At 42.2% G+C, this 16,310-nt stretch overlaps 1 protein-coding gene across 1 annotated transcript; it reads left to right on the forward strand.

Annotated features, from left to right (window-relative positions):
• Window positions 1-2,194: 2,194 nt before the first annotated feature.
• On the forward strand, window positions 2,195-10,492 carry dalrd3 (DALR anticodon binding domain containing 3). Its single transcript, XM_079272824.1, is given in 15 exon segments — window positions 2,195-2,623; window positions 3,678-3,985; window positions 4,152-4,328; window positions 4,330-4,381; window positions 4,384-4,483; window positions 5,650-5,708; window positions 5,863-5,964; window positions 6,045-6,109; window positions 6,455-6,513; window positions 6,652-6,734; window positions 7,392-7,518; window positions 7,779-7,837; window positions 7,974-8,090; window positions 8,195-8,263; window positions 8,713-10,492. Coding segments are annotated over 15 exon segments (1,731 nt in total). The 5' UTR covers window positions 2,195-2,389; the 3' UTR covers window positions 8,833-10,492.
• Window positions 10,493-16,310: the final 5,818 nt, after the last annotated feature.

A 16,310-nucleotide genomic window follows, 5' to 3' on the forward strand; every position in this document is an offset into this window, starting at 1 on the left:
CATATTGTCATATCTTCCTTTCAAATCCTGTGTGCTGGATAATAAGATAACAATATGAGTGGGCTGACATCCGCCCGCTCGATCACTGAGAGCACTGTGATCAAAACTCGGTAAAAGCAGACGCTTCAATCGTTACCTTAAGAGGATAAGTAACATTCAGCAAACATATTTATTCAGTTGAGGTAGTTTTCAGATAAACCTACACGACCAAAGGATTACTAGCTTGCATATATTAGACCAACTGTACACAAAATATGGAAGCAGTCGCAGCTTTGCCTGAAAGTCAGGAAAAACCTCATCCTCTTTAAAAACCATCAATGTTCTTTTATCACCATGAGACTCATGAGAATGTATGCAAAAAAAAAAAAAACATCACAGATCATAACTTGATTTTTGAGAAGTAGAAGGAGTAACTTTTCACATGACTGAGGAGGAATAGAGACAAATACTTCCTCATTCTGTGGCTGCTTGTGGCAGCAGTGCTCAGTTAAAGGGGACCTTTCATATGTGGGCTGTTTGTCTGACTTCATGTGAGAAGATGTAAAGCTGCTGGGAGAAATGACTCTGCATGAGTCATGGCTATTTATCAGCTCCAGCTCCAAATCGCGAGTGATGGAAACATGACAACCGGGAGGACACGCCAATTTCCGACATTTTCTGTGATACTGTGAGTACTTTGGCGTGTACCGTTTGTGTCTGTTTTTGCCATATTGTAGTCATAGCACACAGTATGCAGTTCCTCCATACAGAAAGTTCATAGCACTCCACAGATCACATCTTTACAGGCTCCAGGCTCAGTAACCAACACATTACATGTATCAGCGTTAAAATGGTTGAGAGTACATTTAAAGGGTCCCTGGATGAGATGAGTTCAAGCAAAACATTTCAAAAGTCCCATTGTTGGATAAATCTCTTCAGGAATCATTTATCTCCTTTCTGTTTTAAATGCAAAGATGAATGTACAACATATAAGCTGAATACTATTTATGTTACTATCTAGTAATAATTATGTATATTATGGTAAACTAGTATACTCGTAACAAGTAAACCTATACATTTGGTGGCATAGAATGGGTATAAGGATCCAACTCCGGCCACTGGTGTTTTCTGGGACCTCAGGACAAACGACCCTGCAGGTCATCCAGGTATCTCCCATTAACACAGTAATGATAGAAACGCATACTTACTGGTGTTAATGGGTTGCAACCGTTCCTGCTCGTCCTCTGCCTCAACCTGACCCAGATGTTTGTTGAGCTCCCCGTCGTCCACTTCGTCCAAGAGACTCCTGATGCTCGTCGCTGATGACAGGGGGAGGAGGCGGTGCCGGTGTGGGACTCCAATGCCGTTTCAACGGGTTCCCCGCGTGAGCATTCCCGAAAACCCGGTGGCACTGCTCGCAAAACGGCCATTGGACGCGGTCGCTTCCGCAGCGGGTGTTCTGCAGGTGGTTCTTGCTGTACTGTTTCCTCAGCGCCTGCAATTTGCTGATCACCTGCACGTGAGACCTGTACCTGTAATTTTGTATTTATGCATGTAAAATGTCACATATATAAATCTATATGTTTACAATGCATTCAGTTTTATATTTATCTTGTTCAAAGTGTATGACATTTTACACTCAATTTTGATATTATTAATACTTTTCAACAATATCTTTCAATCAAGTCCCCAAAGTAACACTTGTAAATTTGGAGAAATATAGATTTGTTGGATACATAGTTTAACATTTAAATTTCTACTTCTTTAATCTTGTTGGTAATACAGCATTTATATGGAAACAGCCATGCCCCTGCCAATCAGTACGTATAAAAATGTCCCAAAAAGCTTTTCCTCTAGGAATAATTTTCCTTCACTGCATTTCTCTGTTTTCAATAATATAGTCATCTAACTAAATCATATTTAGGTGGCCTGGAGATATTTAGGAATGCAGCTTATCATAAGGACTTAAATTAAAGAGCAATAATAGAAGCACATTTTCTATTAGACACCTGCTTGCACTAGAAGAAAATGTTTAACAAATTACAGAAAAGTACGTGTCCACATACTTTTGGCCAGACAGTGTGGTTAAGATTGCAGTTACTCTACCACAAACTGGATGGCGCTGTTAGGCCAATTCCACTGGTCCTACACCTAAAATCCCCTCGGAAGAAACAGATTGCACTTCACTGGTTCCGCATAAGAGAAAAACAGCCAATGCAGTCTTTACTTTACAGCCAATATCTGACATCGATCAGTGATGAACCGTGCAGCAGGAAACTAGCATGCAATTCGGCAGTGCAAGCTTTTCGCCTGCATCACAGACACCAGGGAGACGGCGTTTGACAAGAAGACATGAGCAGGGTGTGGATATGCCGATAGCCCGTTAGCAAGCTTACCTGTCCGTGTGCTGATGGAGAATATCGAGGAGTCTTCGCCCCTCCGGATCACCCCTACCGTCCGGGCGCTGAGCTCCGCACTGCGGGGGAAGCGTGAAAATGTCCCCGATTCCAGCCAGCTAAACGGCGAGAGGATCTTCCCTGAACCGGAGAAGCTTTGGTTCAAGGAGAGCAGCGCTAAAAACCTGCGTAACAGGGACTTCTTGTCTCCGACCACGATGCTTAACACGCTGTATGCGGACGGGCAGGTTGGTTTAACTGATACCTGTTGGGTTTTGATAGTAATTGAACGGGTTCCTTGCTCATTTCAATGTGTTTGTGCCTTATTTATGCGTTTCAGTTGACGCTAGATGCACTGACAGAGACGTGTTTATTAAACCGGAATCATAGCCAGGGCATGTTAAACATCGCTGGTTCACGCGTTCAACTTCGTACTCTTTGTGTTCTTCCACTCGGCAGTATAGTTCCGTCCTTGACAGTCGCTAAATCGCGCGAGTGATTTTGTTAAGCGCAGTGATATTTAAATGGTGTTTTTCAACGTTACATACGTGACTCGGCGTGACCGGAACTCACTGCTTTATAGCGCTCAGCTGAGGCCAATTGGCTGCTTGATTAAGAGGTGAAAGCTGACCTGAGTCCTTTAAATCCTCAAATCATAAATATGTGTGAGTGATGCGGTGACTGCTGAATCCTGTGACCGCTGACTTTGCCTCATCATGATCGACCAGACAGTAACAGCCCGCGGCAGTAATTATTAACCCATGAGTTGCACGTGCAATATGGGTCACACAAACACGCAGCTAACACAGCTGAACACCACGGAGGCCTCTTCCATAGCTCGTACACATAAATGTCATACAATGTGGCCCCATTTCTGTTATGTCCGAGTGTAAATAATTCAAACAAATGTGTCTTTGAACCCACACCTCCGGCACGTTGCACATGTGGGCGTGTTCATGCATCCTTGTGTAAGAGGATGCTGATATTTTTTTTTGCATGTTGATGATTTTGCAGATACTGATGTGGGTTTTTGAAGCAGATACCACCATCTGATATTTTTTTGATATGCAGTTTTGTAATGTTATAACCACACATGCATGTGTAAAAGTTGTTCAGACAGACATCTGAAGGTAAAAGCTATGAAGTATATTATTACTCGTGTAAAAGTAGAACATCAACTCATACCTACTTGGCATACATGCACATGTATTTCCCCTCACATCTTTCCCTCCTCAAACATTCACATATGCTTTTTGTTAATGCATGCATATATATGAGTCTCTAATTGCTTTACCTGCCCAGGTCCCTCCATCAGTGATGTCCAGGGTACTGGCCCTCCGTGGCAGTGGCATTCTCCCCGTGGCTGGTGGGGAGGTAATGGGTGAGGGCTTGAGGGTGAGGGTGGACCGGGCCGCAGCCTTCAAGGCTGTCCTGGCAGATGGAGCCACAGAGTACCTGAAGCCCTCGAGCCAGAAGCAAGGCTGTGTGGTGCTCAACTGCCCTGCGCTGCACCCTAAACCCAACACACCCACTCCTGAAACACTGACTCTGGGCCAGCTCAGGACTGTTCTGTTGGCTGACCACATGGGGGCGCTGTTGAGAAGACAGGGGTGAGTCTTTGGGTCAATTGCACAGTTCTAAATTGGGCTCAATATTCTCTGACAAATAGAAGACTAAATGATTAGTTCATTGAAAAAGTAATCGATAGATCAATTGCTCGTGAAAATAATTCAAAATGGCAGCTGTGATCAGTACCGATCTCCGTACCTGTCTCAGATTTGCAGTGTCCTATTGCCCCACGCTTCCCGAAGACAGCGACATCGTCACCTTTCTCCGAGCTCTGGGCATCGATTGGCCGACAGCCCCAGCCGACTGGACCAACGAGGAGCGGGAGGAGAAGATTCAGGAGGCTCTGGAGAACTCCCCGTATAGAGAGAGGGAAACGGAGAGAGGCAGGAGGACCAGTGGAGGAGGAGGAGGAGGAGGAGGGGGAGGAGGGAGGAAGGCGGAGGAGGGGGAGAACGAGGGAGCTCTCAGGGTCAACCTGAAACGAGTGTTCCAGGAGGAGGGGCTGCTAGGATACGACCCCAGCCTCGGTACCTGCTTAGGTGAGATAATTCACACATGCAACACTGTCATACCATGACAGTGTTGCATGTGTTACCATGTCCAATGACTGCTGGAGGTAAATGTAAAAACTGAAAAAAAAATATTTCCCAGTGCTTGCTATATTGACTGAGAAAGCTGATTTCTCCTGCCACGGAGCCATGCTGGCTGTGCCTACATGTACCAGGATGCATTGTGTGCGAAGGGCGAGTTTTGCTACATCTCACAAATAAACAAAATAAACTCACAAAACGCCACCAATACCATTCGTCTGTTAGTCTTCCCACTGTTCCAACAATCAGCAATTCTGGTTTGGTCGAAATATATCCTTAATTCCCAGAGTAAGATGAGAAAACATGGTGGTTCTACATGTTGTTTACCTCTGCTGTGTCTCTCTGCCGTTGCCTCAGACAGACCATTTAATAAGAAAAGTCCAATGACAAAAATCACACCGAAATTGCACTTGCTGGTTGTCTTTTCCAGTTCATCTTTGGGGTACTGAAGAAGGTCTCCAGCAAACCTCGGTCCAATGAGGAGTAAAGCTTTCATGCATAGTAATGCACACACGACTCTCTCTCTCCGGGTTGTCGTCAGCGACAGCATCCAACAAAAGAACTGCCTTCTCTGACATTCATCAGAGCAGAATGATTGTTCTGTTGGCATCGGAGAGCAATTTGAGCAAAGGCACCACCAGTTGGGGTTTGTTCTGGGCAGCTCATGTTTTAGAGAGTCCCTGCCGCCACATCACCCCCGCTGCAGCCTTGAGCTCTATGGCTGAATATTCGAGTCAGCTAAAACACTGTAAAATCTATTTCGGGATGCCATTTTTCGCTGTTGGAAAGGTAACACAAGCAAAGAGAGAGAACAAGGAAGATTTTGAGCGGCATTGCGCCCCACAGCTACCAAAGCTGAATCAGTACTCTGTAGTTCTTCTGTTTACCAAGTATGTCACTGTCACGTCACTGGTATATGTTACAACAACAGATCTTGCCGCTGCCTCCCAGAGACACAGAGAATGTCAGTAACAACTGCACACGTCCCACTATATACCAAACTCAGAAAGGCAGAGATAAGGTTGAATATCAACACATTTTAGCAAGATAAGAGATAGTTTGTTGGTTGGTTTTGTATATTTACTAGTAAGACATTGTTGGTGTGTTTGTTTCAGTACACAGAGACAGTGTTTCTCACCTGGCGCAACTGGACCGAGCCACTGCTGACTGCACAGTAAGACACACACACACACACACACACACACACACACACACACACACACACACACACACACACAGAGCCTGATGATTTCCTTTTTTTCTCCATTTAAAAACTACAGAAAAAAAACAAAGCATTGATTCATATGTCTTTGCTGCCTCCTTTATAGTTAGCCATGGCAACAGCGTTACATGTGACTTCCTGTCAGGATGAGTTCCGTCAGCAGCAGATAGCGGTGCTGTGGAGAGCCAGTGGAGCGACACACACGCAGGTAACAACACACGCACACACACACAATCGTGTGTTGCACTGTGTTCCTATTTTCACCTGCTCCGCTCTCTGTGACTGCAGAGACATCTGGTGTGTGGGCCGGTGAAGACTCCTGGTTCTCACCTCACGGCTGCACAATATCTGCAGTAAGACACATCACTGTCTTTGTCCACTGTTGTGTCTCTTCTCTTGTCCTCTCTTGTCTTTCCTCCACATTTCTGTCTTTGTCTTTGGTTTCCTTTTATCTTCCCTCCGTCTCCACTCGTCTTCCGGATCTCTTTGCCTAGCTCTCCACTAGACAGACGTTTATTATCACAAAAGACACTCTCATTAGGATCTTGTGTAAACTGTGACATTGCAGCTCTAATTAAACTAAATTAAAAGAACACTAATGGGCGTTGATGACGCTATCTTCATCACTGCGTTATCGCTGCACATTTGTCTTGTGTAAACGAGGCTCCTCCTGTTTCCTTCTTCCTCCTTTGCTCCAGGCTGAGAAGAGGTCAGATGAAGGAGGCCTCAGAGATGAAGTATGGAGATCAAGTAGAAGGTGTGTGTGTGTGTGTGTGTGTACACACTCATTGTTAATTACATGCTCCTTACTTATCTAAGTGACCTGACCGGTACTAATTGGCACAGTTAAGGTGAGTTAAGTGGAGTGAAATACCGCCTCTTCTTCCTCTTGTAGGTCAGACGTGGGATGACATCATCAGGGTCATGACCTCTGCCACTGTCAGATTTGAGCTTCTGTCGACGGTCCACACCAGTCCCGTGAGTCATCGTCAGACCTCTGTGTTTGCACCTGCGTGTGTCACACAGGCAGGGTTTGAAAACTATTTTTTTTAAATTTAAATCTTAACTATATTAACACAAAATTCCAGTGTTCGAATTACACATGAGGGTACGTGCACACATGCATGCACACACATTAATGTGCCCGCCTACATGCAAAAATACACTATCAATGCTTTGCAATTCATACCTAGAATATGTATCAACAACGAAGAAACCGAACTGACACTGAGCTGTTACTTCAGACGAAATCCATCTGTGAGCTACTGGTTCTAAATTCAGTGAACTTTGACTGTCAATCAAAACAAATAAGGTTCGACAGCCAAATATAATTGTTTTTTTAAAGCAGTTACGACCAACTTTCAAATGCGTAGTTCTAGCCAATCAAATGGCGTCTTTACTAAATGTGTCATTCTGTTGTGCGTTTTCCCTGTCTGCCAAAGTGGTGGATGGCCTGACAATTTTACCGCCACTGCCAACAATTTACCCAAATTTGACGCTGCGTTGCAGGTGTCTATGTGCGATAAATTGCCACGTTGATGACTGTGTTTGACTTGACAAAGTTGACGCAGAAATTGATGACAGTTTGCTCTTTAGTTGGTTGAGTAGGAGTGACTGACAAAGCTGTCTGTTTAGGTGACACTGGACCTCCAGCGTGAAGGGGGCGTGTCCACCAAAGGGCCGAGAGGAGGCGTGTTTGTGATGTATAACTGTGCCAGGCTGCACACTCTGTTCGACAGCTACGAGAGAGGAGTGGAGAAGGGTGAGAGCTGTGCTCTGCAAGAGAGTCATTCATTTGCAGATTCAGATTAATAATACAACATATAATCAACAAGTAAATTGTGATGTAATATTATAAATTAAGATAAAAAATTAATTGAATCTGGGGTGAAATTCACGAGCTTTTTTTTTTTGTATTTTATTCCATTTTAAGAGTGAAACAGCTTTACAAAACTGGTTGTTTTAGGATTGTATTACATTGTGCTGTTCACGTAGTTTTCTGACTTTTTTTTTCATCGGCAGGTTTATACCCTGAAATCCCCGACGGCTCCCAGCTAGACTTCTCTGCTCTGAAAGAAGAGGTACTACGTCATTATCTTCTATGCTATTCTACTTCATTTGATGTTACTTTCTTTCCATTGAAAAAATGCTCACGTTAGAAGTTCTACCAACATGTCAGTGTTAATCCTACCGGGCTGTCTGTGTTTTGACCGTCAGGGCGAGTGGCTTCTCCTGTTCAATTACCTCATCCCCTTCTCCGAGCTGCTGGACCAATCAGGACAAGCGTTAGACTGTGAAGGGGGTGGAGCCAGAGTCAATATTAAGAGTGAACAGGTCAGTGGATTTAGATTCACTGATTACTGAAGGTGTGTATTAAACCAAACTCTGCTGTTAAGATGGTTATCTAACTCATGCACGTGTTTTTTTGTGTTCCTCAGATCTGTAAATTTCTCGTGTCTCTCAGTAAAGACTTCAGCTCGTACTACAACAGGGTCCATGTGCTGGGGGTGAGGATTCATTTACTCTCTATATTTATAAACCCTCATTACAGTACATGTATGTACATTATGTATTCATTTATTCAGAAGTAATTATGAGCACTCCTTCAGTGAGTCTTTGTTTTTGGTGGTAAATGTCTGTAAATATCTATCAATTTAAGCTTGTGTGTTGTCTGTGGGATTTTATGTGTGTGTGTGTGTGTGTGTGTGTGTGTGTCATATGGAGATTAGTGTGTTAATAGCCCATTGCCCCGTCTGGTGACTTTCTGTCACTGACAGAATGTGATTACTGTCGCACAAAAAACACATCAGCTCAGTCTGAGGTTTGCAATATTTCATATTTTTCTTTGTCTCTTACTAAATCTCCCTTTCATGTCATCATCACCTTTCTTCTGTCTCTTTCGTTAACTCCCCCACGCACTTTCTCTTTCTCTCGTCTTTCTGTTTTTCCTTTCCAGGAGCCGTTGCCTCATCTCTTCAACCAGATGTTTTGTCGTCTGCATCTGTTGAGAGCGTTGAGAGAGCTCTACCACAGCGCTCTGGACACCCTTAACCTCCCCCCCATCAGGCAACTATAGCTTAGTCACTCCCCCTGTGATCACTGTTGGCCCTACTTCCCCATCCATCTCACACAGTCGCCTATGTTTTGCAATTGTAGTTTCATCGCGTACACGTCCTTCAGCTAAGACACCTTTTCCCTCATTTTGTCAGACTATGTTGTGACTGGGATCAGTTCCATGGAGACCGCAAGACGTTAATGGTGCCAGTTTGCAAAGATGTTTGTTTCTGTTAAAGCCCTAATATGTAATTTTCAATTCTGCTCCAATGGGTCCAAACAACCCACATAACTGAGCCATCTTTCTAAATTCTCCTCATTATCACAGCCCCCGCAAGTGTCTTAGTCGCTGCCTGAAGAAAATGCTTTGCTTTTAATAAGCCTTGCTTACCTGTTAAAAGTCCTATTTCATGTGTGTTTCCCCCCTTGTATTTATCAATGCCACACAAATATTTATTGTCATTTAAAAAAAATGGTACAGAATACATATTCTGCATATGAGTCTTAATTGCTGTGTTCCTGAGATTATACTGAGCCCTCCGATGACACTTATCCTGCGTGACAAATCACAAATGTTCAGCATCAACCAACCATGTACCAGATGTAACCGGTGTTCATAAGTTATTTACAAAGCATTAGGGCATAACGTTAGGAAATGCATGACATGGCATGAAAATAATATATGTGACGAGTTTTATGCCAAAAAAAACCCCGTTATTTATAAATTTTGGTAATGACCTAAAGGTGACCCTTGAAATGTGAAACGTGTTCCCATTTCAGCTACCTTACAGTCTGTTGAAATGTGCCATAGCTTGTGTTTTAACTCTCTGACACACATTATTTTGTAAGTTGGTGTTTTTTTTAAGGTGAATATCTCAAGTTGGAACAAAACGATTAATGTCCACAAGTATCAAATCTACTACTCACTTCTCACTAAATGTTGCTTGTTCCTGAATGCTCTGTGGATTTTTTTGAATGGACTTTCTTTAGAAAAGGGAATGGGGAGATTCACAATCACCGTCTTGGTAACCACAGTATTAAAGCAGAAGAGATGCACAATGAGGGACTTTTATTTTGTCCTACCTTAAAGTGTTCATTGTCTCACTGTATGTGTAAACACATGTACTGTATATACACTATGTTCACTTTCGCCATTGTTGTGTTTCTCTTGATGCCATGTTTTAACCCCTAAGGCCTCACAGCTCTGACCTTCTTCTCTCCTTCTTTTCTCCCTCCTCTTTGCCACCCTTACTCCCATCTCTCCGCTCAGAGCCCTTCTATCCCTTTATCCTCTACTCTAGTATATGCTCACATTCAGAGCTTAAGCTTGCCTGTCCTAATTTTTAGTGCCACTGGGTATTGGAAGTATTTTCCTATCTGTCTTCTTCATGGAAATTCTTGATGTGAAGACGACTCAAATGCTTTTAACAATTGGAGCAAAAATAATGCCTTTTAAAGAAATAATGAATCAGTCATCCAATAAAGCCTTGTGACAGATATCAGTTTTCTGAATTCTGTAAATGAAACAAAGTAAAAAATCAGCTGTAACAGCTGATGACATTTACAGCTCAACTTCACAGAACCTTCCTTCCTGTCTCTTTAAGTGTATCTGTCGCCCCTCTGAATGTAAATACTGCTGTCAAACTCTCCTACACACATCTGTCCACCTACAGTTTCTGTGTCTCTCCTGTCTGCAGAATTAAAATAACCATGGCAGACTCTCCCGCTGTTGTGTTTGTCTCTGAGAGATGTACATACTGACACTGTTATTATATAGATAAATCCCCTCATGCTCCACTACAGCACACCGCCCTCAGGCCATATGGATACAACAATAACCCACACACTGCATGGATATACAGTACACACGTTAACAGCGATCCATCACTGCAGATACGAGCTGGTGATGTGACGTGCCATTTGTCTTTGCCCCTTCCTCTCACTTGCTTTTTTTTCTTCTCTCCCTTATAGTTGCTCTTTTGGACCTCATTTATAAGAGGATTGCACTGATCTATGGCTGATTACAAGCCAAACATTTGCTTCTTGAACATCTGAATTCCACATTTGGTGGGCTACATCTAATTTCCGCTGGGATGTTCCCATTCATTATTCCAGGTCTGACTCCTGTGGACTGTAGTGATTTTATTTGCTGATATGAAATGTTTATACTACAGCGTACACCAGGAGAAAGTGAGAAACAGCTTTGATGTTTTAGTTTGTCAGTTGAAACTCCTTGCTGCTTTTTATTTCTCCATCTCCACCTGTATCTCTACTGTCAACACAAAGACCCGTGTACTGTGTACTACACGTAGACCTGTGTACTGTGTACTACACGTAGACCTGTGTACTGTGTACTACACGTAGACCCGTGTACTGTGTACTACACGTAGACCCGTGTACTGTGTACTACACGTAGACCTGTGTACTGTGTACTACACAAATACCTGTGTACTACACGTAGACCTGTGTACTGTGTACTACACATAGACCTGTGTGTACTGTGTACTACACATAGACCTGTGTACTGTACTACACAAACTACTCTTCTTTCATCCTTGTTTCTGGGAGTAAACCAGTGTCAAAACAGTTGGTTCTGCTGCATTCAAACTGGAAATCCCTACAAACTTAGATACAGGTGCAAATGATTAGGAGTTTTTAAAGCATGATATATACAGTATATATACTGTATTCATCCATACCCAGACTCTTATTTCTTTCTTCTATATGTACGTAAATGTACATAAAAGCACAGGTTTTCCACCTGTCCTCCTGATTTCCCGTTTTTTCCCCAGCATGTTCCCTTGTTGTTCCCTCTTTGCATTCAGTAAGGGAGTAAAAAAAAGAAAAGTGGAATGAAATAGCCGGTAACTGTTTCAGAAGTTCCTGTAATTAATTCATGTTCTGTGCCCTTTATCTGTGGGACAAATCACATATGCACACTATGGATGATAAACTTGTTTTTTAAGGTCAGCGCTAATATTCAATATATATTTACATTACATATTCACACCCCCCCCCCCCCACACACACACACACACACAGCTGTGTCTCTCAACCTTCCCCTTCTCAGCATTGAATCAAATCTGTACTTTCCAAGCTATGCTAATTGTACGAGTATGTGTGATCAACAAATGATTACTGATTACATGCGCTGGTTGATTTGTTGATCGGAAACATTTGGGCTTTTTCACACGGTGTTGGACTGAAACAAAGAGTCGGGGACACACATTTGCAGCCAGAGTAGTTGTATGATAAGCGGTAATAACTAGAATAATCGGTTCTGTTTTAATTAACTGAGCGGCGCAGAGAAATCAGTTGACTTAATAATAATGCTATTAGTGGAGAATTTCACAATGGTCAAGGTCACTGTCAGAAATTATCATGTAGCCTGAACAGGAGACCACACAATTACTGAAAACCTCTCAATTTCATTAACCTTTATAGGAGATCATTACTCAGCGGTATTGGTTTATGTCGACAGTAATCCTGCTGCACAGCTGATTCCCAATTTAACAATGCAGGAATACAAATTGTAATCACCCATTAAAAAGATAATTACAAGCTACTCAATAGTTAGGATGATTATGTTGTAGCGGTGTCTTTCCTGAGATGAGTACGAATGAGCATGATAGATAAAAGCATCTGTTTTAATTTAATTTGGGCATTGTTGGAGGTTATGTTTGAAGCCTTAGAGCTCAATAGTAACCAGTGTGTCAGTGGAAAATCATTTTCCACAAACTACAGTAAGACCTCCACAGTAATGACATGATTACATCTAATTTGTTTATGTAAAACCATAAAGTCTCTGATATTCAATTACATATTCTATCAAAGTTCTTGGTCCTAAAATTGCACTACAGTACTTGGTTATTTTCTGCCTCTACTGTATACGATTATATTCAGTGTCGTGTTATCAGTATATGTTTGCAGACAGAACTTTGCCTCTTTGAAAGGGAAGTTGATTTATGGAGTATCCACAGTAAAGAAACCCTTCACCTGTTCCGGCAGCTTCTTCTTCCAGTGTTGTTTCCCGGAATGTCCAGAGAGCGAGAGGTGGTCCGAGACCTCGCAGTCATGATTCATCTTCCTGCTAACACAGCACACATGACTGGCTGTTAAATAGTACAAGATCTCAGGGGAAAAAACGGTGTATTTTAAGAAAGAACAACAAGATAACTTTCAGACTTGATTTGAAATCATGGTTTCAACTCCTGACATTCACAGCCCTAAAGGACGGCCAATAAATGTGGCTCATTCAGTTTAATGATGTGTTTCCTCTTTCCCACAACCTGTCTTGACCTGCAGTAATGAGCTGCAGTCAGCTGTGTCGGTCTCTGTTATAGATGTTGAGGTAGTTCACAAATTCAAGCACACACACACACACACACACATGCACACACACACACACGCATGCACACACATTACTTTCCAATCAGATATATTTAGGTGTTCAACAAATGCTCATTTTTCTTACAGCAAAACATTTACAAAAATGCTTTAAAAAGACAAGATAGACAAAGTTACCACATGCAGGTTTTAAGAATGGGCATACAAGTAAGCAGGTAAATGTAGATTTTTGTTATGTAACTTCATCGTTAAGTTGAATTGCCCAAATGAACAATACTATCCTGGAACAATAAAATAGAAATAACATAGTGCCAGGCAGGCCTTGAATATGCACCCAGACGCTCGCAAGGTCTTTGTCTCAGTAGAGTCCACAGCCATAGTGGCTCTGAGAGACTGTACTTAAGCACAGCAAGGCTTTGAGCTAAATGCTAGCATCAGCATGCCATGCTAACATACTAACAGGTATAACCCATCTCGTATTCTTGGAGACATTTCCTTCTGGACCAATGTGGTGGATTGACAGACTGACCAAGACTGACATTGAAAAATCCCAAAAACATCCCTATTAACTCAGCTTTGGAAAAGACATGTGCACGGACAGTTTCTTATCATTTCAATGGTGCATTGGTACACACACACGCACGCACGCACACGCACACGCACACACACACACACAGATGCATGAGTCAGGTGAAAAAGAGGTCACTGTTAGATGTTCTCATATGGGGAATCATCTGCTCCCGGGTCTCTGCTGTGTGCTTAACAAGAGCAACAACAACACAGCTGCTTCCAGAGTTTATCATTCACTGTTTCTGCATATTTACATGAGTTATACTCTTCAGTTTGAATATATTAAGTTTTTAAGCGTCGCTGCACTGCATATGCTCTCAATGCTGTTCACTTCTTTCTTTATCTCTTCTTTACAAATTGTATATGTAAGCACAGCGTCCATAAGCCTCCATATGCATACTGTACAGTCATTCACCAAATACATATATATATATATATTCTAAAACATAAAGTCTGTATGTGTTTTATTATGCACAAACATTTCTGATGTTGGCATGTGCACTCTGTTCTTGTCATGTGTGTGTTGCCCACATCTTGTCTTGTTTCTCTATGAAATCAGCCACAATACTCATAACTCCTGACCTTAAACACAGCTGAAACACAACCGACTGGAAGGCATGTCGAGCAATGATGTAATCTCACCGCAGTACAACAAGTTCACCACATGGTGGCGATGTTTAGACAGGTTTTCTATCAGCTGACACCCACGTCCTGAACCCAACCAGACACACTGAAAAAAAGAAGACCAAGCTGTAAAAGTGATGTACAGTAGTCTTTTTATCGTCTGTCGGATTTTGTCTTTTTGCTTTTGTCAGTGTGTTCAGATGAACGTTTTTTGAATTGTCATAAAGGCTGAACATAATTGAAATGTATATGAATGAAAAATAATCGGATGGAGTAAAAAAAAAAAAAAAAACTGATTTCAGTTCCTGTAACTAAAGCTATGTGTGGTGGACAACCCTCCTCGAAGGATACATGAAACAACAGCTGAAAATCACCATCGCTGTTTCGGATCCTGAGCTCGTTTTGTTTTGCTCAGCTTTCCAAACATGAGGAACTGCTGCCTGCCAGATGTTAACATCTGCCTCTTTATTCCCACAATTGCGTTGGTTTTAGTGTTTTCTATTGTTTGTATGTCATCAGTACTAATTAACTACATCACAGCTGTCTCAGTACAGATGAATCTTTATACAAGTGTAGTATACGGTTGTAGTTCTCACCACTTGGGAATACACCACAACTAACGAACTCACAATCAGGTGTTTTACTGTCAGAAAACTGCAACAAAAATGAATTATTAATATGCCATTTGTAATAGAGCTTACCCAGACTGTAACTGAACTGTAGCTAAAGCAAGAAGTCCTTTTGTTTTAATACGAAATATTCAATTTAAATTCAATTCAATTTATTTTTGTTTAGCCCAAAATTACAAATTACAAATTTGCCTCAGAGGGCTCAATGCTGAACTAATGCAGTTATAAAAGGATGTCTATGCATTTTAAATCAGAAGCTGCAATTCACTTGTTTTGTTTCACAAAATAAAAGCTGCTGCTGTTAATGTGTCGGCCTCACTGTTACTGGACAACTCACAACATAACATTGAAAACAATAATAATAGTTCCTAATGAGAAAATTTGGGTGAATTATAATTAAAAAAAACACAAAACAGGTAAGCTGTGCAATACAAAACGTGTGAAATTGAATTGAGCAATTCTTTGTGCACACAATCCAAGCACTCAGAGGTAAACAAAAGCTTGGATTAGCAGCTGCTGAGGTTGCAAAGAGCAAGCTTAATTTGTACTTTTGAGCGGCTTCCCTCCTATTTTTCCACGAGTTAGTAACTCTGCTTTTATGTTGATCAGTTTTCCATCTCAGATTTAGATGGCGTTGTTCTCACCTGGACAAACACAGCAAACTACAGCAGTAAACACTGCTGACTCCACAGACTTCTAACGTGGTTGATGTAAATGCTCCTTCAGACTGAGCACAAGAGAGATTACAATGGATCCATTTTTTTGCAGTGCAGTCAGGGCAGGTCTATAGGAGGCTTCATCCTTCTCATCTCCCTCTACACCAATCAGAAACTCCCCTTTACAAGACCCCCGCTTGCTCGTCAATCACTCCCCTCGGGCAATAGGTTGGAGCGAGACAAAAGAGGGAGGAGAGCGAGAGAAAAGGGAGACGGATAACACAGGAGGGGGTCTGGACGTGAAAGTGGTTGATAAACACAGGGATGGGTTGTTAGAGGGAGCGGAGCATGTAGAGTAATTGCTGAGAGTGTACTATCCACTGTCTTGAAGAGACATGAATGAATGGGGTCAGGGATGCCCCTGAGAATAAAGAGAGAGAGAGAGAAGGCTTGATAGAGTGAGAGAAAGGGGGATAACTAGCGAGGACGGAGTAAATGCATGAGGTGGAAATGGACTGAGGGCGACTGCAGCGAGGAATTAGCTGGAAAGAAGCAGATAAAAAGAGGGGAAGGGTGAGAGGGCGTGGCGAGAAGTGTAACTGGGTGGAAGACCACAAACTGAGAGGAGCTTAATGAGTATGTATATGCATTATTGTGTGTTTGTGAACCACAGA

The sequence above is a fragment of the Melanostigma gelatinosum genome (assembly GCF_949748355.1).
Source record: "Melanostigma gelatinosum genome assembly, chromosome: 8".
Taxonomy (NCBI): Eukaryota; Metazoa; Chordata; class Actinopteri; order Perciformes; family Zoarcidae; genus Melanostigma; species Melanostigma gelatinosum.